This window comes from Tribolium castaneum, chromosome 3, assembly GCF_031307605.1.
Source record: "Tribolium castaneum strain GA2 chromosome 3, icTriCast1.1, whole genome shotgun sequence".
In the NCBI taxonomy this organism is placed as follows: domain Eukaryota; kingdom Metazoa; phylum Arthropoda; class Insecta; order Coleoptera; family Tenebrionidae; genus Tribolium; species Tribolium castaneum.
In genome coordinates, this window is record NC_087396.1 from 20,322,265 (window position 1) to 20,347,658 (window position 25,394).

Consider the following 25,394-nt stretch of genomic DNA (forward strand, 5'->3'; position numbering starts at 1 on the left):
GCCAGCAACCTCAAAACAGATTACCGACCGTTTTCAGGTAAAACCGTCGATTGAAGCGTGAAACGTCGTCATTGTGGCGCAATGTCCACAAGCAGGAAGTTTCTTAAATTTTGAGCGACACTTCCTCCAAATTTCGGAACAATAATTATCACTAATCTTTGATCTAGAAATGCATTTCACGGATAATTTAACCCAGTCTCAGTGAGAAAACGATGACAAACCGTAATTATTGCCCGAATTGTTTTCGCTTCCGTTGTTATTTTTCATAAAAATGGGGAGACATTGAAAAAGAATAAGGAATTTCAATTAAAATTCCACTTGGTCGAAGAATTTAAAATAACACTGATACCGCACTTCTATTTTCGGGGGAGTTGTAGATTATCGGGTCATTTATGTAATTATCTTCGTGTAACAAATGGAACACCATTCTTTTCGGCTGACTGTCGACAATGTTTACCTCCTGGGTAAATTGCTACGAAAATGACTGGGATATTTTCGAACGTAAATATTTAACTTCTTAAATAGCGTTACTAACTAACCCAACTGAAATAAAAATAATTTGAATATATGTATGCGTAATCGAGCGTGGAATATAAACTCGGGTAAATGGACCTTGGGATAATTTATACGACGGAGGATGAGGGAAAAACATACTTTGAACAGACGGCTCTCTATTTCTTGACTTGTTGTGCGCATTTTATTGCCCAGGAATTGTCTCAACTCTTGTAAATTTCCATAAATACCTGCCCCCTTTTGCTACATACTGTCATTAATGAAAGGACTATAATTAGCAAAAATAATTCATTAATACCTCACGATTACTCTAATTATTAACTGGCCATAAATTCCTGCAATTTGCACTGCAGGTGCAGCCAGGACGTGAACCGTCTGTGCGATTTTTTAACGAAAAACCTTTGAATATTTTACCGCACATTTGTGTTTATTAGACAGAGCCGCGCCAAAATTGTTGTCGTTTTATCGGTAGTTAAACCGCGAAAAGTGTGGCGTTTGGGGTCTAAAAAATCGCGCAATTATCTTGGAAATTGTTCCGCGTGCACTTTTACGATTGTAGTGGAATTGCAGCAAGTAAAATGGGGTAATTAAATCGCGTCCATAAATCAAAACTTTATTACGGAATTATTATTTTGAAGTAAAACGCAACTGTAGTACACAAAATTTATTAAGCTCCATTCGCGGCTCCCAAGGGTTAAACCGTTTTAATTGCGACTGTGATGTAAATTTTACGGCTTGAACCGACCCATCATCTGGAGTTTTGGTTGTGAGTTCCCAACTCCGATTAATCATCAATTAGCGCAATGTTTCTGGGGAACACCTGCAAAAAGTCGCGTTATTTGAGCAAATATTTAAAGCCGACGAACTATTTCGGCATCTTTGTGCCGCGCACTCATTGTGCCTTTTCGGTTTTTATTTGTTTTCAGGAAGGGTTCTTTCGGTGAGATTCTTCTCTCTAATGTTTGATCTTTCTGTTTGTTATTGCCGCGGCTAGAATTTAGGAGATTCTTTCTCCATTCCCGACATCGCTGGACTTTTTCTCTGTCGCTTCGCGACAAATATCCCCGATTTTGTTTATTTACATGCGGAAAACTCTATAAATAGCGCCATTTCGTGTATTACAGACCGGCCATGTGCCCGGCCTTATTTATTTACATTTTCTCCCAAGAGGTAAACACACACTCTCGAAACAGCCTACAAGTGGAAACACAAAACGCGCGACACAAAATAACCAGAATTCAGAAAACAACTTACTTTTACTGCCAATAAAACTGTTTGGCTCTAGTGGCCGACCAATAAAAGGGACGGAATTTTAACTGTGCCATTTGGGATAAAACGTCTAAAGGCGTGCTTATTTCAATCGCCTGGCCGGGGATTCCCCCATTTTTTCGTTCGAGCCACGAAATTAAGGCATTTTTCTGGTCGTTTAATTGTCGGGCCCGAGGGAACAGCCTGTTTAAGCACAACATATGCTGCCTCAATTTGTCATAGCGTTCAGGTGGCGCCATAGAATTTAACGTTTCGTCCGATTGTTCTTCACTCAAGAAATAATCGATTTAATCCAGATGATTCGGAATAGAATTGCTATCGGCGTATCATATTTTATGGAATTTAATCATTGTTCCTATTATTGACGTGTATTACGAACAGAATCACTATTTGGCGACCCATAATAAATCACATTAGCGACAATGCACTAAAATACAATTACCTTTGTGCACAATCATGTGTATTGTCTCCAGGACAGCCAATAGATTTCGCTTAATTTATTTTTGCTTGACTCTGTTGATTTGTTGTAACAGAGTGGAATTTTTTAACTGGAATAAAATTCATAACTTTGGTGAAAATTCCCGAAACATGGTCAATTTTTATTTTTCCTTGCCTACTATTTAGTGCACATGGTTTTTGTTTATCTGTTGTCAGAAATGCACAGCCACCTATAACTTTTTTTTCAAATGTAATGGTATGTTAAGTGACACCTCGTATGAAAGCCCTTTTCGCAGACATTACAACGCACTATTTGTTTTTTGAATTTTTTCAAAACCTACGTGATATCAACTCAAAAAATTGGTTTTTATTTTTTTATGGCGTAGGCTTTGAAAATATTCATAAAACAAAGAGTGCGTTGTATTGCTTGCAAAGTGCTCTTTCACATGAGGCGACACTTGACATACTGCTGAAAAAAAAAATTAGAGGTGGCTGTGCATTTTTGAACAGATAAACAAAAACCACATGCACCAAATGATGTGCAAAGAAAATAAAAAATCCACCTGTTTCAGGATTTTTTACAAAAGTTGCTTATATTCCAGTTACAAATTTTATTTTAGTCAATAATTCCACACAGCTTTAATTTTTTTTATCACTTGGGCATGGACAATATTCGGGAGGTGAAGACAAAGTTGGAGGTGGCTGTGCAGTTTTGACAGCAAATAGACAAAAATCATGTCCACTAAATGATGAGCAAGAAAAAACAAAAAGCGATCTGTTTCTGTAATTTATACAAAAATTGCCTATATCCAAGTTATGAATTTTATTCCAGTTAAAAATTCCACACTGTATAACCCCCTGGGTCTTCCAAAATACATACAAAAGCCATATTTTTGCCACCATCTGAAATAATTTTGGCTTTTATCGGTAGTTTATTTTTGGATTGAATTGGATTTTTTTTGGGTTCTTCAGTCAAATGTTGGATAAAGGTTTCATTTTAAGTAATTCTAAAATCAAAAAGTTTCTCTTCGTGTTTAATTCGACTTTGAAGCTTCGTAGAAATACTTATAGATGACCAGTTACGCAAAAAAAAATTTTAAAATATATTTCGAAACTACCAGAGATGGCGTACGTGCGTAGAGGTGGAGAAAGAGTACGTGGGAAAGTGATTTACAAAATTTTGTTAAAATATTGTTTTAGTCATAAGTTATACGAAAATTATATTTGGTCAGTTGAAGATTCTAGACTTTTTTAAAAACGAATTTCTATACTTAAATAAAAAAATATTTTAAAACAGCTAATAATTCCCTAAAGCAACCTTAGTATTTGTAAAGCATTTTTTAAGTATATTCAATTGTTCTGCGGCTATGTAAACCAGCAGGTGTGTGTTTTGCGTGAAATTGTGAGGTCGTTTGTTCCTTTTTCGGTCAATGTTCCCCGCTGATGTATTTAACACATTCGGGCTGTAGGTAAAAAGTAAACTGAATCGTTGTTTTCCTCGCTCGTTACGACTCTTTTCGCGAAATTTCGTTGTGATAAAACAATTCTGTCATGAGCAGGCGGCGTTTAATATCTCCTGCAGTGTCTTAAAGCATGTCTGTCGGTAATTAGTTGCAGTTGTTTGTTTTTTATTCGTCTTGTTTGAAAGTTAGTCCATAAAGGTGTCATTTAAAAAGGCGATAAATTTGGCGTGTTAGTCGTCGGTGATTCAAATTCAATCAAGTCTCGTCGATAAGTTGTCGATCCGTTGAGCACTTGAAAAGTTTCCCTTTCAACAAAGTTCGCTGGGATTTGTGCATGGTCGAGTAGATCTCTCGGAAGATGAGCTGGTGAGTCTTGATCGGGTTACGAGCTCTTTGTTGCGCTCGAACTCCCGGAACCGGCCATTCTGGGTCACACATGACTTCTCCGGCCATCAAGATTGGCCATTTTCTTTTACGGTTCCTAATTAAAACCCAGCGCAGGCGAGAGAAAAAATCGGTTTATTGTCTCGGGCAATCCGACTGAATAAACACGGTATCCGGAAGCGAAATGAAATTTTAAGCCTTTGAAGATAGCGGACAAGTGTCCGGACGAAAAGCAGGTTTTTCACTCGTGTGGGATATTTTTAATTAAAGCGAGCTGATTTACGTAATATCTGCTAAAAGCTTGGCACGATCCTCTTTGTGTTCGCCAATAAGTAAACGAAAGCTAGCCTTTATCAAAATGGGCTTTCCAGCTAGGTTCAAGCTTTCGCATTCATTCTAACAAATTTTAATTAACTGTCTTTCATACGAGAATTTCAAAACGACATCCATATTTCAGCCGTTTTCGCCAAACGCGGAATTGCTCAACTAAATACAATACACAATTGCACACTATTTCCCTTATTTACGTTACCTTGCAAATGCCATCCAGATAACGCAAGCAAACATCACGCAACAGGGATTATTCACCAGCAAATCCATTCCGCAGGTTGCAAAAATCAAAGCAAAAATCCTGAAAGTTTAATTCTTGATTTCTCTTATTCAAAATAAACTACATATCTATTGATTTTTTTTTATATTTAATAAGTAAATAAAATTAACTCTCTTGGTAAGTCCACTATTTTTATCAAAACTTATTAATATTTTTGTTGAAAATATTATTTTTCCTTGAAATTTTAAGAATATTAAGTGAAAAACCGGACTTCGATTTAAACACGAAGAGAAACTTTTTGATTTTAGAATTACTTAAAATGAAACTTTTATCCCGCATTTGACTCCAGAACCCAAAAAAAATTCAATTCAATCTAAAAAAACTGCCGATAAAAGCCAAAATTATTTCAGATCGTGGAAAAAATATGGCTTTTGTATGTATTTTGGAAGACTCAGGGGGTTATACAGTGTGGATTTTTTAACTGGAATAAAACTCAAAACTTCGATATAGGCAATTTTTGTATAAATTCCAAAAATAGACCGCTTTTTGTTTTTTCTTGCCCATCATTTAGTGGACATGGTTTTGTCTATTTGCTGTCAAAACTGCACAGCCACCTCCAACTTTGTCTCCACCTCCCGAATATTGTCAATGCCCAAGTGATAAAAAAATTAAAGCTGTGTGGAATTATTGACTAAAATAAAATTTGTAACTGGAATATAAGCAATTTTTATAAAAAATCCTGAAACAGGTGGATTTTTTATTTTCGTTGCACATCGTTTGGTACATGTGGTTTTTGTTTATCTGTTTTCAAAAATGCACAGCCATCTCTAACTTTTTTTTCAACGGTATGTCAAGTGTCACTTCATGTGAAAGAGCACTTTGCAAGCAATACAACGCACTCTTTGTTTTATGAATATTTTCAAAGCCTACGCGATTGAAAAATAAAAACCAATTTTTTGAGTTGAAATTAGGCACACCATAAAATTGTTTTTGAAAAAATTCAAAAAACAAATAGTGCGTTGTAATGCTTGCGAAAAGGGCTTTCATACTAAGTGTCACTTGACATACCATTACATTTGAAAAAAAAAGTTGCAGGTGGCTGTGCATTTCTGACAACAGATAAACAAAAACCATATGCACCAAATAGTAGGCACGGAAAAATAAAAATTGGCCTGTTTCCGGAATTTTCACCAAAATCGGCTAAATCAAAGTCGTGAAAATTCCACGCTGTATACACGGATTTTTTGGAATATTCTTTTTTTGTTAGTATTTTTTGGGAACTGAATTTTTGAATGGATGTCCAATGCGCTAAAATCCATTCCTCCGCATTTGAGATCAGCTTCCGGTCAACTCGCGACTTGTTGACCTATTGCCAATTCCCGTAATGTAATTCATATGTTTCAGCAGGAAACTTTATGATTTATTATTTGTTGCGGATGTGAGCAGAAAGTTGGTCCAATTTACGATCATCACCGCTAATTGTTTTTCTTTTTGATTTATTGCGACGAAACGTCGAAGATATCACTAAACTTTCCCTACTTAATAGTGGATGCATCTGCGTTAGACTTTCTCATTAGTAGGCAACAGCGCAGTTTGAGCTCCTAAATCATAGCGAAATTAATTACGTTTCATTTCGTTATCAAATAATCCACAAATCACGAACAGACTATCTGTTACGGCTCGATTTGATTCTAATTACCAACCTTATCAAGAGATAACCCCCATTGGACGCACACCGACAGTTACAAATTACAATTATTTATGATCGCCGATTATATGCATTGCTTGTTTTCCCGTGTTCCTTTTATTTGTATCATTTACATTTAATTACACCACCCGCGCAGATTTCAACTTCTGACACTAGAATTATGGCCAGGCTTTAGCACCGGAACTGCCAACACCGGATGGCCCAAACTACACAAATTTGACGCCTCAGGAGTGCCTATTGATCGCACGTCCTGTCATGGGTCATTCCAAACCCGCCCAGTCATGGTATTTTTATTAATCCGAGTCATCTGCATAAGAAACACCCCTCACAACATTTAGTCAGCGTTTTCCGGGATAACCGAACCGATATTTATGGCATGCACATGGTAATAGTGTTTATTTTTCCAGCTGATCGACGCAAGCTACCGCAGTAGTCCATCTCTCCAGACATCGGCTGTGATAGTGCTGTGTTCCGCTCTTGGTCTGTTCGTTATCATCGCCATTATCCTCGTGTGGAAGTGAGTATAAACCTCTTTGACGGAAGCACACATTTTCAGCATGTAATTTATAAGAGAGCGCGCACATAAATCCATGAGCAGTCCGTCACTAACCCCAATTGCAGTTAGATAAGCGAAATGCGCATTGGGGCAAAGCTGAAACTTGAAAACAATGCAAGAGAAACGGAGAAATACTCGTGGGAAGCACGCAACACGGCTAAAATAAATCTGGCCCGGATTTTTAATCCCCAAGAATGTGCCAGAGAACAATGAATTAAAATTAACCCGGACTAGACGAGGCTCAGTCAGGAAAAAGCTCACGCCAATTTCATTATAAAGGATTTTTTCAATCAAAATTGTATTTGTATTCTTCAAGAATAACTTTAGGGTTCTAGTCAGCTCCACCGAATCACCTTGTTTGTCATAGTTTACCAAAATTTAAGTATTATTACTGTGTTGAAGCAAAAAAAAAATTAAATCAAAAGTAGAAAATAATAACTGTGATAATAGATTTTGATTTAATTTGAATCCTATATTTTTCTTCAAATTTTTATTAACGTTGTGACCATATTTATGCCACCAGAAACTGTTACTTGTATAGACCTAACATATTTAGGTTGTCTAAATTAAGAAATATTGTGTTAAATTTCATAATGCGCTTATAATCTGCTAAGAATCTTGCTTTTCAATCATTTAAACGCCGAAAGAAAAGAAAAGAAAACTATATAAAAATGTTTCGTTGAGATAATAAAGTACAATACTTGTGTTGTTGTGAAGAGTTTTTTTATCTAAAGCTGGTAAAATCTATTACCTGGTTCACCACTAAATATTAAAATGATGCTAAAATATTTACGAAGGCCCCACATAAAAAAAATTAGGTAGGTACTTCTACAGGATGTTTTAAAAACACCTTAAGTAGAATGTAGACTGAGGTTTCTTAAATAAAACATTTTTTTTTCTTATTTGGTGAAAACACACTTTAAAAAAATAATTTTAACAGGTAAATTTCGCAGTTTAGTTTAAGAATTTTTTAGAGTTTTAATACTGAAGATAAGTGAATTAAAAAATTGAGAAATCTTTTAAAAATCAAATAATTTTTACGCAAAACGCCATATTTTTTAATTTTGCATTAAAAATTTTTGAATTACTTTTACTTTTATTTGTCTTTTATTTATTTTTAGTTGATTATTAAAAAAATATATTTGGTTCACTTTCATAAAACCCATGTGGTGTAAATAGCGTACCCGTGGCATTAACTTTTGTATGAGTTGTCATGGTTACAGCTTAGTCATTTGCACCACAATGGTTTTTATCAAAGTGGACCGAAAGTGCTTGATTTTAAATATTAAAAATTCAACTATTGTTTTAATAATCAAAATGACAAATTTTTAGCTTAAATATGACCATTCATGTTATACTTACACTTTTGTTCGTCATTTATTACAACAGAATAACTTAAATTTTTGAGAAGCAAATAAAAAAATAGGTTATTGTTTTAATTTTTTTATGTTATTTCAACTTTTTTGATTTTTTTTACATTCTTATTTGCAATGCACTAAAAATTGGACTTTTTGCAGTTTTACTCTTGAATTTTCTTCGTAAAAAGAGTGAAAATCTGTTTTTTTTATTCTTAGTTTTTGGTTTATTTTTTATTGACTGTAGATTTCGTTAAAAAAATTAAAATATTTAAAAAAATAAAAATTTAACTCAAAATAATTATCGCGTATTCAAACCCACATCTAAAAATACAGAAAAATACGGGGTGTTTTACTTAAAAAAAAGTTTGTATTGTTACTCTGAAACGTGTACTGGAAAATAATAACGAGTAAGTGATGCAGATTTATTAATTTTTAATCCAAATTTTGAAGTAAACAATGGAATTTACTACTTTTAACACTTTTAATATAAGTTTTTGATACAAAGTCGAAATACGTACACAATAGTACAGTTACAGGATTTGAAAATCTTGTATATATTTCGTTTATTTCTTAATACATTCTTTAATAAATCCACTCGTTTTTAATAAAAAAAATAATTAGGGATATCTTACCTAGTTTGAATAATCAGTTATCAGATAACTAATTGCAATTTGCAATATAACAAGCGTCTAGAAAGGAATAATATCGTAGTGCCTTGGCTAGGCCTACTTAGACCTTCGCTAGATACTACGATGTGATTCATTTTTAGACGCATGTTATTTAAACTATTTTAGATTATGAGGATTCATAATTATGAAATAAAGGACGAGTTATGCCCTTTTTGAGAGTTTGAAAAAAATTAAAAATGGTCTATTATGCTATTTTAAAAACAAAAACACCGTCTCGGGGACTTAAAAATATATCAAGGTAACTTGATATAAATCAAATTCTTTTTCTTTTAACGGCTGTAGTAAGAACAATGCCGAGTTTTTAGTAAATCTGGTCCCCCATAATTCGTGTTGTTTCGTCGTTTTCGTTTTTTGTCAGTGGGGTTAAACGTTTCGGATAATCTGTTTTAAAATAACTAAGTTTCTACGTCTGGAGATAAATTTTTCTCGCATGATAAATGGTCTGAACCCAAACAAAAACTAATGAATTTCATTAGCCCCAAGCCGAACAAACATCGCGGCAATTTATAATATATTTAGATAATCGTCAAAAATCGTATACATGTGTAAGTGATAATTAATGTTGACAGTCCCGTAGACAATAAAGTCTGGACTGTGTGATCGTTTTTCGAATTCCACCCCTGTTTCAACTTGGCTGGAAAGTCGTGTTTCATTTCGCAAAAATAACGACGTGCCGGCTAACAATGTGAGCAACCTTGTGGAAATTATCTCGAATGGCAGTAGCGATTTCCTCTTGAAAATTATATCGAATTTTCGTTATTGTTTACAGCGCAGTGACCATTGTGTCGCTCAGATGCGTTTTTATTGGATTTGATGTTATTATTTGCTAAATTAAAACCTTAAACCGCTTTTGAGACGCTTGTGGCTCGTAAAAATCCATTTAGGGTGGCTAGAAGTGCCGGAATGCGATTAACAATCGTCTAGAATCGACGTTTGGTGGTCTTTGACGGCTCAAGTGCCACACTTTAGATAGCCCGGGCATTTGGTTTGCGTCAAGTCGCTAAGTAGGGCCGCCCGATTTTGTGACAGAAATTTCGAAAACGCGCGATAAAGCCCGCCCATTAGCCTTTCCTCATCTAATGACTTCCTGGAGGCTGTAATGGATACCCGCGATAATGAGTCGCGTCTCAGCTGATTAATTATTACACATCGCACGGTGTGATCGCACTTTGCTACCTGGGCGCAGATAAAAGACACTTTCCACGGCCATTCAGCGACCTGAATGAAACTTGAGTGCTGCGACTGTGATACGCCTGAAAGCAGACAAAAACTCGGGCGCTAATAATTAGAAGGGTTCAAACTCGCCTCATTCAATTTGATATTCAAGCGGACACAAAATAGGTAATTGATGGATCTTTTTTTTTCTAAGCGAGGGCTTTTAACGCAAAGTAAACTGATATGAAGGAAGCTGCCTGCGTTCCAGACGGGAAGAAATTTATTTTTTCTGATTTGATTTATTCAAATTCAAACGAAAATAACCGGGAAGTTTGGACGATTAACGAGCACATGTTCGCCGGCTATCTTGATCTAATTATTTTAACGGATGTAATCAGGGTCCAGGAATTTTGTCCTGCTCACAAACCTGCACCTCATCGATGTCTCAGGAGACTATCATTTAGGCCAATTATCAAAACGTCACCTGGCTGGACCCAAAAAATTTCAAAGGATAATTGAATTCATTTACAAACACTATTCGGAAGTAAAATTACCGTTGGGGGCGCCACTGAGCTAGGTCGAAAACAGTAACCATAAATGGCGGGAAAATGTTTATTCGGATATTTTGAGCGTTGTACGAATTTTGGGGCTTCACAATTATTACATTGCCTATGCGGAATGATTATTGCATCTTTGATGCAAGAAACTTATGTTGATAAATGAGAGATGACCAGGAAAACACGAATAACGAATGACTGTTTGGTTCACTTTCTTTATTGGAAAATTATTACAAAGACATTGAAAAGCCTACCTTTTGGCATAATTTACGTTTAAATGTATCAGCAGTTGTTAATCTTTATTGTAGTTTTGTAGATTTACCGCAGCATTTCATGATTTTTTCAGTGGAAAATTCTAACCTAAAATTCATAACACTTCACTAATTTATTGGTTTCTTGAGCCAAACTTTGTGTTCGCTGTGATCCATTACTTATAATCTTTAATTAGACAACTGTTTGATAACACTTTGTAATCAAAATTTAAATATTTTTCACTTTTTATCCACTTTCAAGTTCCAACAATAAACACTTTCTACCACGAAAAACTACAGAACCAAAGTCAACGCTAGTATTTACCACCACGTACTCTTAAAGTAATTCTTTCTATTGTAAGTAATTAACACTATACACGCAAAATTGTTGAACAATTCATTAAATGTCAGTTAAATGTGGCATTACGAAAATTTCTTTACTGTTTTCGACATAGTTCAAAAGTCATTACCAGAGGGCGTCTAGTTAATTTTATTTCCGAATTAGATTAGGGGCTTCATTTGAATAATGTCGATGGAACATCATAATAAATGAGGAAAAATATTTGGTCTATCAGCTCCTGCCTAACTTTGTCAAAGAAAAAGAAAAATTTATTTTTAAATGAGACTATACGCCGAATTTTCGTGAGAAAAAAATGAGCTTGGTTAAGTGAGTTTATCGCGCATAAATTCCCTGGAACTGATTATGGGGAATGCCATTGAATGACGTTATCACAATCCACCTGTGCTTTATTGGTCTCAGTCCAGTGTTTTATACCTCCCTGGATTGCTCATTAAAATTTCCATTCGGTTTTCTGTCTAATACATAAATCTTTAATAACTCGAACCGGTAGCGGCAGTAAAACTATCCAACATCCCGTGTTGGTGCAATGTGAGCCAAAACGGGCACTCGACACGTCCCACATGTCGCCAGGTTTATTTTCCTTAGGTGTTTTTAATCAGCGAAGAATCCGCGTCCCTTGTCCGAATAGCCGGCATTCCCCGGCTGTAGCAAAGGCGCGTTATTTCGAAAATCCAGTGGTAAATCGTCGCGGATTAAAACCCCATAAAGCAGCGTCTGCAGCAGCTGTTTTTCACATATTTCGTAGACAAGATGCGCGCCATAAATACCAACCAGAGCGTGCGGTGTCGATTAGGCGCGTTTTGTGTGGGAAAATGGTTGCCTATGATGGTCCGCCCCACTAATTATCCGCTTCTAATCATGTCGCTCCGAATAATCCAGCCAATGCTAAGTCAAACCTGGATTCCCCACCAGAATTTGGGTATTATCCGTGCTCGCCGGCCCATCACTTCCGGTCGACAAGAGATCAAGAGCTCCGAAAAGACACCACTTCCGCTTATACATTTTTATGTCGGATCGGCTCCGCATTTGAATTTCAAAGTATTATGGAAGTTTCAAACTGAGACGAATTAGAAAGTTTCATTAACGATAAAGAGCTTTTTTCTTTGGCCGCTTTTTACAACGATCAAATTGCCGAGGAATTTTGTCAAGAAACTAGAAAATTGATTTCGCAAATACGTTTCGGCTTAGATGGGAATTAGCCCGAATGAAAATCTCTTCTAAATGCTAATTTTCCAAGTTTTATGATAAATAAATATTTAAATTCGCAGACTTGGAGGAAATTATTGCGACTGAGATATCTCTTTAATTGGGTCTAAAATAAGTAGATTTCCCTAGGCCGGATTTATTTTACTGCCATTGTTCTAGCCGCGATTACCAACACATTTGTTGGCACAAACGCGGAAAATTAACAGGGGAAAAACAAACAATATTTTCAATTTCAAAAAAACCCACGGAAATTTCAGTAATTCTAAAAAAATCACCGAAATTCTATAGTAATTTTAGATCAATTCCTGCAATAAATCCTGCAACTTTATTTTCGTAATTACAAACTAATTTTTCTACTTAGTTCCAAATTAATTCCGATCATTGTGGTTTTAGGTTATGAATTTTCCTTCGTTTTATTTTCTCAATTATGGCCAAACTAATCGAAAAAGTGGAAGTATTTTAATCCTCACCTATGCAAAATGATCTGGGGAATCGACTGGCGTCGAGAAAATTGCCAAATTCCCAATAGTTTTTTAGTTATGAATTTTTTAAAATATTACCTATTTTTGCTTTTATATGCAAATTTCTCGAAAACTATTAGTCGTAAAACAAATGTCTTTTTTGAAAAAGATAGATAATTAAAAGAGCTTTCCAACGATAGTACACTTCATGGGGTTATCGTTAATAGTTCCGGAGCTATTGCGCGATAAATGTTCCGGATACCCAGAATCGACCAAAATCGCGACAAAAATTGGAAAAATCAAACTCAAAAAATCAAACATATGGACGTTTTTTGAGTATTTAACAACTCGAGGGAGTTGTAAAGGCATATAAAAGACCAAAAAACTATGCTAGAATGTGTTTTCAAAAAAAATAATTTTTTCATTTTTATAAAATGACCATTAAAAATGTTATGCAAAGAAAATCAAATTTTTAAATTTTGTGAAAAACTGAAATAATACGTAGTAATTGTCGCAATTGGGATTTTCAAAACGAATTGGGAAGCGCCTCCCTTTCAAAAAATTACTAAATAAACGAATTCGCAATTTTCAATCATAATTCTAGGCAAAATTCAGTTTATTTTTGTGTAAGAAATAACCCAAAAAACGCAATTTTTTACATTTTGAGGTCAAAACAGAAATTGAACGTAATTATCATTTCGAGTAAAATAATAAGCTGCGTTTAGACAGACATTTTTAGAGAAAAATTTTATCTTGGTTTGATTATTCTTGACAATAAATAAATGCTTACCATAACATAACACTTTGTTAATAAAAATGAAAATAAATAATAATAAAATTATTACATGGTCAAAAGAGTTCTTTTTTACATTTTCATCGAGAAGAAAAAATCGGAACAATCTTGTGTTCAGTAGTTGTGCTCTTAAATTTCAGAAACGTTTTTATTAATTCAAACTTTGAAAATGCTCGTAAACACCTTGAAATCGTCCAGCAAACCAAAAGTTTTAAAACAGCAGTAAAATCTTATTCTTATTTCAAATTATTTCAATCACCGTATCATTAACTGGATATTTTATTTTTTAGTCAAGTCTGGAAAAGATGAGACCTCTTAGAGTCAGTTAACTAGATGAATTTTTTGGCTATTTATTTTTTGGGATTAATTCTGCGTTCAATCGCAATCGCAAATACAATTCGAATTAAAGAAAGCAGAATTACGTGCGTCTAGCCGGCTAATTCCCGGCTTAAGCAAACTCGTGAAAGAAATTACAGAGTAATAAAGACTATTCCCTGGACCCGACACGTCTTGGAGAGTTCTTGTGCTAATTGTCGCCGTTGATGTCTAACTCGAGTGTCTTAGTTGTTCCTCTTACACGTGTAATTACTTGCTCGACCAGTTGCTATGGTAATTTCTAATTAAGGACTTAAGTGTCTTCGGAATTTTCAAGTTATTTCAGAAATTCCTCGCAAAGAAATAAATTGCACCCATTGTTTTGAAGAATGATTATTTATTGCGGATTTCGCCGTTAATTAAAACATCTCCTTTCCCGCACAATACATTTTTCCGATATGTTTGTCTCAACAGGGCTTGCAACTTTATTAGATCAATTCCACTTAAACATCTTGAGTGGATTATTCGAATCCCCTTCGTACCAAAATTATAAATTTAAATGTCAAAACACAGACGCGTAGGCTGTCATAATTTATATTTAGTTTCGGAATTAGCATTCTATTAAAAGTTGCCCCCTTCTTGTAATTACATCTGGATTCGGGACCAGTTCGGAAAAATAAAAACCTCAACAGCGAATATGGTGATGGGACTTGACACTTCGTTACGGGAGCACCGGATTTATTACCGCTGTTTCAAATTTTAAAACTAAGAAAATTAAACTGATTATAAAGCAAGGGGCGAGAGTTATTATTCTTAATTTCGGGACCTCTTGGCTGGGGAAATCTCATTCGCTTCCACCTCATTGTGCTTTTAATTGTCACGCGGAAGCGCACATAAGGGGCTGGATTACGCCAAATGAAGAAGAAAAAATTCTAAATAGACAACAATTTGATGTGTCTATTTTAAACAAAAACATCTCTTGACGAATTCTTACTCTAAAAAGTATACGTTTTAATTGTTCACCGAAATAATAGTATTTCTATAAGCTGAAACAAGGAAAAAATTGTAGTACCTACATAATTAGAAATTTTTGCGAAGTACGGCGTTCGATATCTTTGCTATTATAGTTGATTGAAACTGGTAACTGGAAACTGGTAAAGGCTTTACTTTTCTTATTAAATAATAAAAATTTGTTTTTTAAGATTTTCTACTAAACAACGTAATTTTTTATTTATTAAAACGAATTGAATATGAAGACGAATTAAATTTAAATTGAGAACTAAACCAATTTGAATTTTTTTGTCATTTATTTTGCATGGACAAATATTAAATTAATCAGAAATTAAAATTTTATTGTGACTAACTGATGTATTGATGTGTAAACAGATTGTGTATGAGTTTTATTAGAATATTCAGGTGATGTAATAGTAACAAAAAACGAAAGCAATAACATATTTATACGGACTGTTTGGTCTAATCCCTACAATAAATTTTCGGAGTTCTTATACTCGTAATGATAGTCATCTGAAGATTTGTTAGCAGCTTTTCTACTTTAAATGCTGAATTTTTGGTTACTCGAGTTATTCTAAAGGAGTTTCTATCAGCTTTCCCTCTAACTAAATTTAGTTGTTTTTGAAATATTTTGGGTTTTCTGAAAATTTATGGATTTGCGTTTTTTTGACTTATCTAAAAGAGAAGATTTAGATCTTTTCTTTGGTGATTTAAAATTTCTAAAAAAAGTTAGTAAACCCAAAATTTTTAAGATCAACTTTACAGAACTTTAAACACTCATAACTTAAAGTTTTTAAACAAAATGCCACAATTTTTATTTTACCAAATGAGAACATAATTCAACAGTTTTCAAGTTATTTTCTAGCATTGAGAAATTCTTTAGCCATGGAAACGTTAAGAAAGAAAAAAGTTTTTCAATGCAATGAATTTATTTTGTTTTAACGGAAAGGAAAGCAAAATTTTAGGCAGAACTTATGATTTATTTAATGAGGAATTTACAAAATCTGTAAAAAATTTTGTTGCTAGAGTAAGGAATTTCCGGTAGTGTCAAAGAAAACCGACATAACTTGAAAATTGTCTCAGATAATAAGGAATGTTAACACAGATCGTTGCAAAATTAAATTTTCTTTTACTTAGTTACATAAAAATTGTGGTATTTCCCAAAAAATTATTTCTAAAACTCTAAAAATGGCAGATTACCGATTTTTGAAGTGTAAGGTGCAAGTCCAAAAATTTTCAAAAAATCCTGAATATTTAGAAAACGGCCAAATTTAGCTGATAAGGAAGCTAATCCTTTTTACCACCACTCATTCAATAAGAGTACAATCTTCCGACAAAGCAAGTTTGAACGAAATATGGGGAAAATAAGGATTCTTAATTAAAAATTTTTCAAAAATAAAAATGTTTGCCCATCACGTTTTTTAAACTCTGGGGATAATTTATAAAGAATTGCAAGGAAAAGTCCATTCATAATAAATTAATTGGCGTTATTATTACAAAAAAAGGCGTTAGAACGTTGGAAGAGTTTTAATGACGTTTATTTTATTTATTTATTTATTTATTTATTTTGTTGTGTTATATACTATAGTTTTACTACACCAATAATTTTATGTATATTTTTATCGTGGTTACAACAAACTGCCTGAAATAACGTTTGAATTGTTCACGTTTTAACCAGAATCATCTCTGTTACGTAGTAAAAGTAATGAAAGTAGTATATTTCCGTGTAGTGGGCGCCTTGTCCAGAAGCCGTTGAAAACAGTCCAAAGTGGTGTTTTGCGGCGATAAAATCGCATTCGGTGCGGTTAATAATGAGGGGTAATGCAGTTCCCAGATAGTGTCAATCAAACTAACGACAGCCTTTGTTCCAGACATAAAAGAAAAGTACAAAATTTCCTACCTTGTAAAACTTCGCCCCAAAACAACTGTGATGGTCCCGCTGCTCCCTCCAGCCTTTACGAGGACCTCCACGACGTCATTCCACGACCAACCCCAACGCATCACCACCACTCAGCCGGTGGACATATCGTTGCCCCTTCCATAGAGGTAGGAATCTCATTAACCCTTCGAAAACGAACGCATTAACTAAATTATTTCCCGTCTTTGCTAGTTAGACCGGCACATCCGGCTTGCGAATGTTTTTCGGAGCAAAATTAATTTTCCGACAAGACAATGCACTCGCGAAACGAACACACCTTGGCTAATGCCGATTTTACGCAGACACCCTTATGTTTTTAATAATTATTTTTATTTAGCAGCATGTGCCACTCGTAGGGGACGTGTACTCGGAACCTCTGGACTCGGAGGCTAATTGTAATTATTCCACTGTTCCGACATCTACACGAGACTGAAGTAATAAAACAGTTTATTGTTCGCTTTATTGCCAGAGCGATTTGCTTGAATCATTAAAATCGGCCACAATTTGTTGTACTTTTGTCCGATTAACACACAGGGTAACTAACACGCTCCAATTTTTTGTGAGGAAGCGTTCGCTCTCTGGAAATGTCGTAATCTGAGATTGTCTGGAAATCTAAGAGCTGTATCCTCGGATAAGCTTGCATTTTCCGATGCACCGCAGGCGTTTCCTTAGCGCTTCACCCGCCCATCTATATTAACAGAGATTTGTGGAGCATGTTAATTTACACTGCTTTCCCCTACATGTTTAAATATATTGCGGTTAGATGTTCATCTCCTTCTCATTTTGTGCCCGTGTAATGTGCAAATATCATTCTTGGAATTATTATTAAAGTTGGAGGGAGCAAGTGCGTTAATAACCCGTCCGTGTCTGTGCGCTTCAGTGTCTCTAAAATATTGCTTTCTACAGGGCCTTGGCGAAATCGGTACCGAAATTTTCGACGATTTCGTGATAGTTTACGGGAAAGTTTCTGTACCGGATTTCTAAATCGTAGGGTTGCCCCATTTTCGAGATGAAAACAGAGAAAGTTATCACTCAAATTAGGCCAGGTCAAGTCAGGGCAAGAACAGGGCGGTTCTAATATATTTGGTGCTTTTGGACTTCAAACAATTCTTTCTTATTAAAAATACAATAAGAGTTCCACTTTTAGTGGCTCCATTAGCAAATTTATTCGTAGTAATAATTTAATAACAGATGTTGGCACTGTTGGCAGATTCTGTTTTTGGGTTTTTTCGAAAAAATTTAGACAAAACAGAGACAAATTCAGTATTGTTAATAATTTTTGGAAATTTGGAGGAGGAAAAAAATGTCATTAAAATACTCCGTCCTTTAAATTATCAAGTCAATCAAATTTATTGCCAATTTTCAAAATACGTGGTTGTAATCCTCAGCAAAATAAATTTCTGCTTTATATACGGCTTTTTTTCTTTAATTATTTACCAATAAATATACAAGGTGAGTTAATTGTGGTGAATTTTTTTTAGATGAAACCACATACAAATTTTACCTTTTGTGGGTTGTAAATTTATAAAATAATAATAAAAATTGTCAGCTTTATCTTGCCATGAACTATTAAGTACTACTTAAAAAACCAGTACGAGTATGTACTTGCCTGCAGCCTGCTTCTATTAATAAATAAATCGCAGAATTAGATCCCATCATAAAAATATTTCACAGTTCAAACTAAAAACAAAAATTTTCTCTCAAATTTAATTATTAAAATAAAATAAAGACAGCAAAGACTAACTCAAAAAAATAAACTAAACTTTATTGAAAAGTCTGAGAAATCTAAATAGAGTTAAACTAAAAGTTCATCGGACATTCGTTGAGTTCAAAAAAATATCTCTTCTTGAAGATCGACAAAAAAATGTGAGTATCTTTAATCATGAACAGTATACTCTAAAACTTAAAATCCGAACTTATATCAGTTATTTGAAAAAGCCATAGTCATATTTGAAACATTAGACATTCTGAAAAACTGAACTAAGTAACTTAAAACTTAAAACTTTAACCTATAGGTTATAACTAAGATTTTAATCAAGAACCTGAAAAAACACAGTTTAACCGAAAACTTAATATATTTACTTGCTTAAAATACTGAAAAACCTAAGTTATCTGAACCAAAAACTTGAAAAATGCAACAATGTCAAAAATAAATTAAAAAAAAATTTTTTTTAATCTAAAAAAAATTTTTTACACAAAATATAAGCAAGACCTTCAAGATTTTAGATTTTTCGATTTGAATTAGAAATATTGCATTATAGGTACAGGCTTTTGATTTTAAAGTTAATAATTTTTTCAGTTTTTTAGTGATTCGTATATCGTTTTCATTTTACAGATTTTTTTTTAGTTTTTTCTGTCATTCTCTCTTATATTCAGTTTGCATTTCAGTGGATGGATCACTTTAACAATAACACAACATTATTGTCTATACTCAAAACAATAATAAATAATAAATAATAAATAATAAATAATACATAATAAATAATAAATAATACATAATACATAATACACAATAAACAATAATAAAAATATAGTGCAGCTTTGATATCATTTCTAAAAGAGTGCGGAAGTACAGGTCATTATTGTGCAAATAGACCCCAAATAAGTAGGTATTTAAAATTGTTAACAATTTACGTAAACTTGATTAAACCATTTAATTAAATTATTGATCCGAATATTTGACCTGGAAACCTGAAAAAATGCAATTTTGACGAGACTTCAACGACTTCAACCTTTTTTTGTTCATTAAATATAAGAATGGGATAATTTTCATAAATGTTCTATGCTTTCTAAATAATTTTCTTGATGGAGTATTTGTCGGTTGAAATTTTTAACATATTTCTTTATTTATACAAACTGAAAAATAACGCACAAAAATTTTTGGGCAGGTCTGTAAATGCTACATTTGGCACCATTTTTTTGTCATTTATTAAATAACAACACTGACATTTTCGTTCACTGTTTTTCCTTTTTTTGTCTTCACTGTTTACTTCTTTATTTGTTGATATTCTATGCTAAGGAAAAAATTACCTACGTTCCTTAAATGCATCTAAAAGTCGACGATTATTAATCAGAATAGAACTTTATTTTTTTAAATAATACCGTACGGTTGGCAATCCTACTAAAGCCTTAGGGGTTTTAATCTTTTTTTTTTTAATTTTTCTATACATAAAAAAATATTTTAATTTCCAGATGATCGACGTAAAAAACAACATCCACTACCCCAGCGGCTACCCCATCTCGCAACACCCCCCCGTATTCCTGTGTTCGTCCCCAGGCCCGGACCCCTACTGCTCCCAGGACCTCTACAACCCCGTGTACGAAGAGCTCAGCGACGCCGACAGCGAGCTGGCCCCAGCCCCCCACAGCGAGGACGAGTTCGCCGAAGACGAGCTGAGCCTCGGGGGCGACATGGACCGCCGCCGCCTCGACATCCCGCCGCCGCCGTACCGGCCCGAGCCGCCGCCGCCGCGCCGCGAGAACGCCCGCTTCCGCCGCCCCCACGAGCCGCTGCCGCCCATTCCCACCAACAAGCGCCACCGAAGCCTCGACCGGCGGCGGCAGGAGTTCCACGAGGGCATGCTGCTCGACGCCCTGCTGCAGCTGTACCCGCGCGTGGGCAGCGTGGAGCCGCCCCACCGCCGCCAGATCCCCAGCATCACGCAGCGGATCCAGTGCTTGTCCCCCACGCCGGGGCCCTACGAGACAGTGCCTGTGTTGGGACACTTAGCGACTTTTCGGCCCGTGCCTAAACCCTACTCGCAGGACTCGGCCTTCGGCTCCGATTCGGGGTACAGTAACCACACGAGTGGCACGAGGGGCTCCAGCAGGGGCCGCAGGGACCCCAGGAGGCTCTCGCAGTTGAGTGCGGACCTGGCGCTTACGTAAAGTGATGTGCAATGTACTTAGGACTTTGTTTTTACTGCCAAAGGAAGGGTGGTGAGCGAGGGACAAGTGAATTTAACGGTTTTGCGGATGTACAAATATAATTAAAAAAAAATATTGCAAAAGTTCAGTTTTTGAATATTTTGGAAAAATATTAGATAATTTCATTCATTGACACAGGGTGTTTCAGAGTGTTTTTAAGAAACATTATTTTTGTTAGGTTCTACTTTTTACATCACTCAGTGAATAATACATTTTTGGTAAGAGTTAAACATACTTTTTCAAATAAGAGCGATTGGTATTGAAAAACAATCTCAGTCAAACAAAATAAGCTGAAAAATTAAACTTGAATAATTTTTTGTTATTTTCTACATTGATTATAATATAATGCATGGGCTTTTTGTCATTTTTAATATTAAAAAAAATCACTTTTTAAAACCACCGAAATTTCTACACTAAAAATTTATTACAAAAGAACATTTTTGCCCACGTTTGTAAAAATGAAGGTTTTTTTTTAATAAATGCAAATCTTGTTGGAAAATTTTTCACGTCTGTGATGGTTAGTCGAGTGAACTGTGTCACAAAATTTAACAAAGTTATCACACTTTTTTTGTAAAAGTTAAACATTTTTTTCAAGGAGCAATTGTATTGAAAAACAAGCCGAATCGAACAACACTCTTTTTTAATAAACCAATAACAAAAGTTTTTTCGGTTTTTATTAAAATATTTTACAAAATCATTTATTTACGTAATAAAAGACAGAAAAGAATACTTTTGCATAAATTGAACCAATTTTATTTAAAAACTCGTAAAGGAAATTTTCTCTCTCTTTTTCGTTGGAAAATAAAGTTAATGGATTTAAAATATGCTGAAAAACAACTTCAGAACTTATTTTTGTGAAGTTTTCATTTAATAAATTACCTGATTAATTCAATTAAAAAACGTCAATTATGAAAAAACTCAGATTAGAACATTATTTTTCTCAAAAACTTCTTGTAAGATTAAAAGCTAGTAAAAAAACTGACTAAGTTCTCCTTAAAAAAATTAATGAAACTGAAATTATAAGAAAATTCAAAGCGTGTTCTTCTAGAATTTAAACCGATGATTTTTCTTATTTGTGGTAATTTAAATGTTCACTCTGTGTAGCTTTGATAAAAAGTCAACGCTTATGCTTACAACAAAAAAACACCAATTTACATTCGTGTTTTCACTTATTAAAATTTTGGAAACACCCTGTATTCTGTCTTGAATTTTCAAGTATAACGTTTTTTTTTGTTAGAATTATATTTGTGCACCCCTGCGTGCGCTGTCTCTCGCATCAAATCGCCAAACCATCTTCGGTCTTCGAAAAAAGCGGACTTATTCTAATTTCTTCGTAATAAAATATTTCGCAGTTACTTAACTCGACTTATTCACAATTTCAACATTCCATGTTTGAGTTAATCGCACCCAGCAGTGTAAATACCTTTCAAGTGTAAATTTCGAGACTTTTCGGGGCAAACCAAAGTTTCTAGAGTTTAAATTTTCTATTAAAGTCTTGTAGCGTGTGTATAGTGTACAATTGTTTTATTTATTTTTGTAAATATTATTTATGTTTGATATTTATTATTATATCTTTCCAAACACTGATAATAGTGGGATTTTAAAACATTGAGGTAACCAAACTTTTAAACCGACTGAAACACCACCATTTAATGGCCTAATGGTTACTTCGATGTCTCAACTGTCCAATCAAAGAGCACCACATGCTGCTAATCCTCTCAAAGTTTTGACAGAAACTCACTTTTGCTTCAAATTTTATAGCAATATTAGCTTTTACTAGCAGCATAGCATTTTTCACTTGACTTATAAACACAGGGTCTGATTCGAAACTGTAGCAGTTCCGAACAAGTTAGGTTTTTTTAGTCATAGAAATAGCACAGTAATGGCAATATTTGGATTAAACGACTTGTTTTATATCAATCAGTGTTTGTACTATGCTAGTCCAATTGTGTAATTTTCAATTGAAAATCATTTTCTTCGCGTATAATATGGTTTTTAATTGATCATTATTTTTGTTATTGTTTTTTAACTAGTACAATTGATTTACCAATAAAAATGTTTAATTACATGTCTCGTTTTATTCCTGTCCCAGATTTTTACCAAAATGGAGCGCATACACCTCTTTTAATTAACTGAGGGAAAAGTAGCTCGATGATTAATGGTGGCATTTCATTTGCTGTATCTCCAACTAATTTAGTTTTATAAATAAAATATCGAGTTAATTTGCTCAAGTGAGGCTGTTTTAATAGCGCCTTGATTGATAAGCCAGGTCCGGTTTTTAAGTTTTTTGCCTTACATTTCTTGAAGATAAATCATTTGTCGAGATAAATCCATTTTCCCACACTTTTCAAATGTCCATTTTTGAAGACGACTTTTAATTTATTTATCAATAATTATCAGTATTATCATGGAACATTGTTCCTAAATTAAATCATTACCTCAGAGCTGTCCCTAAATGTTGTAACCAAGTTTTAACGAAAATTATTGCTTGATTTGGGCACAAGATTTTGTTAAAATGAAACAAGAAATTACTAAACTAAGTCAAAAATCTCAAAACATTTGAGCATATTATTTAGCTGAACGTGATATTTGAAGGATTTTCGTGCAAAATAATCAGAACAGGGGTTTTACCTTGTTTTCAAAGGCTTATTTGTCACAAATTAGTTGAAAAACTTATAATAAATTTTATTGAAAGGAACATTATTTTACTTTTTTAGATGTTTATCTTCTGTGAGAAAAGCAGATGTTTAGTGAAAAATTACTTTAAAAATAGAGTGCATACTTTGAATTTTTGGAAAGCTCTGTATAATGAATAGCCAAAAAATTACCATTGATAATTAGTTAAATGCAAAATAAGTAGATAAGATGGAATAGTTTTTCTTTACGTGAATAATCCGATAAATTAAAAAAAATATCTATAGCACTTTACAAAAAAAAAAACTCTTAAAGCAGAGAAATGCTGGAAATAACTTAGAAGTTTTATTAAGTTTTAATTATGGAGGTAGATGTGTACCTACGGATATCTAAAGGCTAGGATATGAAACGACGTACAAATAAAACGTCCCCATTCTCGATAGTTCCGTTAATATCGCTAGAGAGCGTAGTTCCATTACTTCTAAGTTTTCAGAGCAATAAATTTTAAAAAATTGTATTTCTATAACGCTTTACACAAGGCCAACAAAAAAATACAGGCACATAGAGCATTAAATTTTTAATAGATAGACATAAACATAACGCAAAAATTTTATCGTAAACTATATTAAAAAAAACAAAATTTTACCAATTTGCACTCTGCCCCATATTTTTCAAAACGCTGCGAATACTGTTACAGATACAAAAATAATTTTAGAAAGAAAGTTATAGAGAATTAAATTTCCTACAAAAAAGTCCGCGAGACTATGTTTTGATCTTCAACCATTTAGGCCCCAAAGTCGGTCAAAGACGCTCAAGCCACGGATTTGCTTCATTTTGCCGGTGGTCAAGTATTGGAAAGTTAATTTATACCTAAACCGTTGAAGATGGAAATATGGTGTCGCTGACTTTCTTGTAGAAAATTTAATTCTCTACAACTTTGTTCCTTACACTTTTTTCGTATCTTCAACCGTATTCGCAGCGTTTGCAAAAATATCAGGTGGAACGCAAATTGACAATTCTAAGCGATAATTCTTTGCCCACCGTCGTCTATTTATCAAAACGCTGGGAATACGGTTGAAGATACAAAAAAATTGTGAGAAAGAAAGTTGCAGAGAATTAAATTTCCGATATAAAAATCCGCGACACCATATTTATATCTTCTACAGTTAACTTTCCCTTACTCTCTGAAGTTATAGTCTCGTATATGTACCACAGCTTGATCAGTAATGAAAATTTTGGTATTCGAAATATTTTCATATTTTAATTAAAACAGTTTTACAAAAACTTTTCACTATTTATTTGGCAACAACTCCATTCGTTATAAAATCTTCATGACGGCCTTGAGTGGGGGCCCTGATGGCCGTTTTTTGAGTGTGGCAAAAAGCGGCGATAAATCGCAAAGGGCCAGTAAATAATTCACTCCTAATGACCGCCGTAATGCGAAGACACATCCTCGACTGAAACAATCATCCCAAATCCGGAATCTCCCTCGAGACTTTTGCGTAAAATTCCAAGCAGTGCTTTATGGCGGTTTCTAGTGGCATTCATCCTTTCTCGCCATTTACATTTCTTTGAATATTCATGAATGTGGGGAGAGGACATTGCAATATCGACGGCCCAAACCGACTCAATATTTTATCACTGCCCTCTCATGACTTCTTATTTGCTTGCCGATGTCGTAAACAGAATATTTATTAAAGATATATCTTATGCCTCGAGATTTATTTTACGGATTTTTGTACGTATATCCGGTATTAGTAATATATTTTGGTGTAACTCGATTTTATATGAGCACGAATGTGGACTTGAGCCGGCACGTACCGATTCCGCCATAAAGTTTCCTGTTATCCTGTTCATGCGTTTTTACAAACTGGTGC

At 34.2% G+C, this 25,394-nt stretch overlaps 1 protein-coding gene across 7 annotated transcripts in view; it reads left to right on the forward strand.

The window, feature by feature from the left end:
* The window catches only part of pxb, a 132,463-nt gene extending 109,514 nt beyond the window's left edge, over positions 1 to 22,949 (forward strand). For all 7 annotated transcript variants that reach the window (XM_015981406.2, XM_064355498.1, XM_008197272.3 and 4 more), the window contains 3 exons: positions 6,733 to 6,842; positions 16,910 to 17,084; positions 20,149 to 22,949. In XM_015981406.2, coding sequence (XP_015836892.1) covers positions 6,733 to 6,842; positions 16,910 to 17,084; positions 20,149 to 20,844 — 981 coding nt within the window. In that variant the 3' untranslated portion in view covers positions 20,845 to 22,949. The remainder of the gene's footprint in view (positions 1 to 6,732; positions 6,843 to 16,909; positions 17,085 to 20,148) is intronic.
* The last annotated feature ends 2,445 nt before the right edge of the window (positions 22,950 to 25,394 follow it).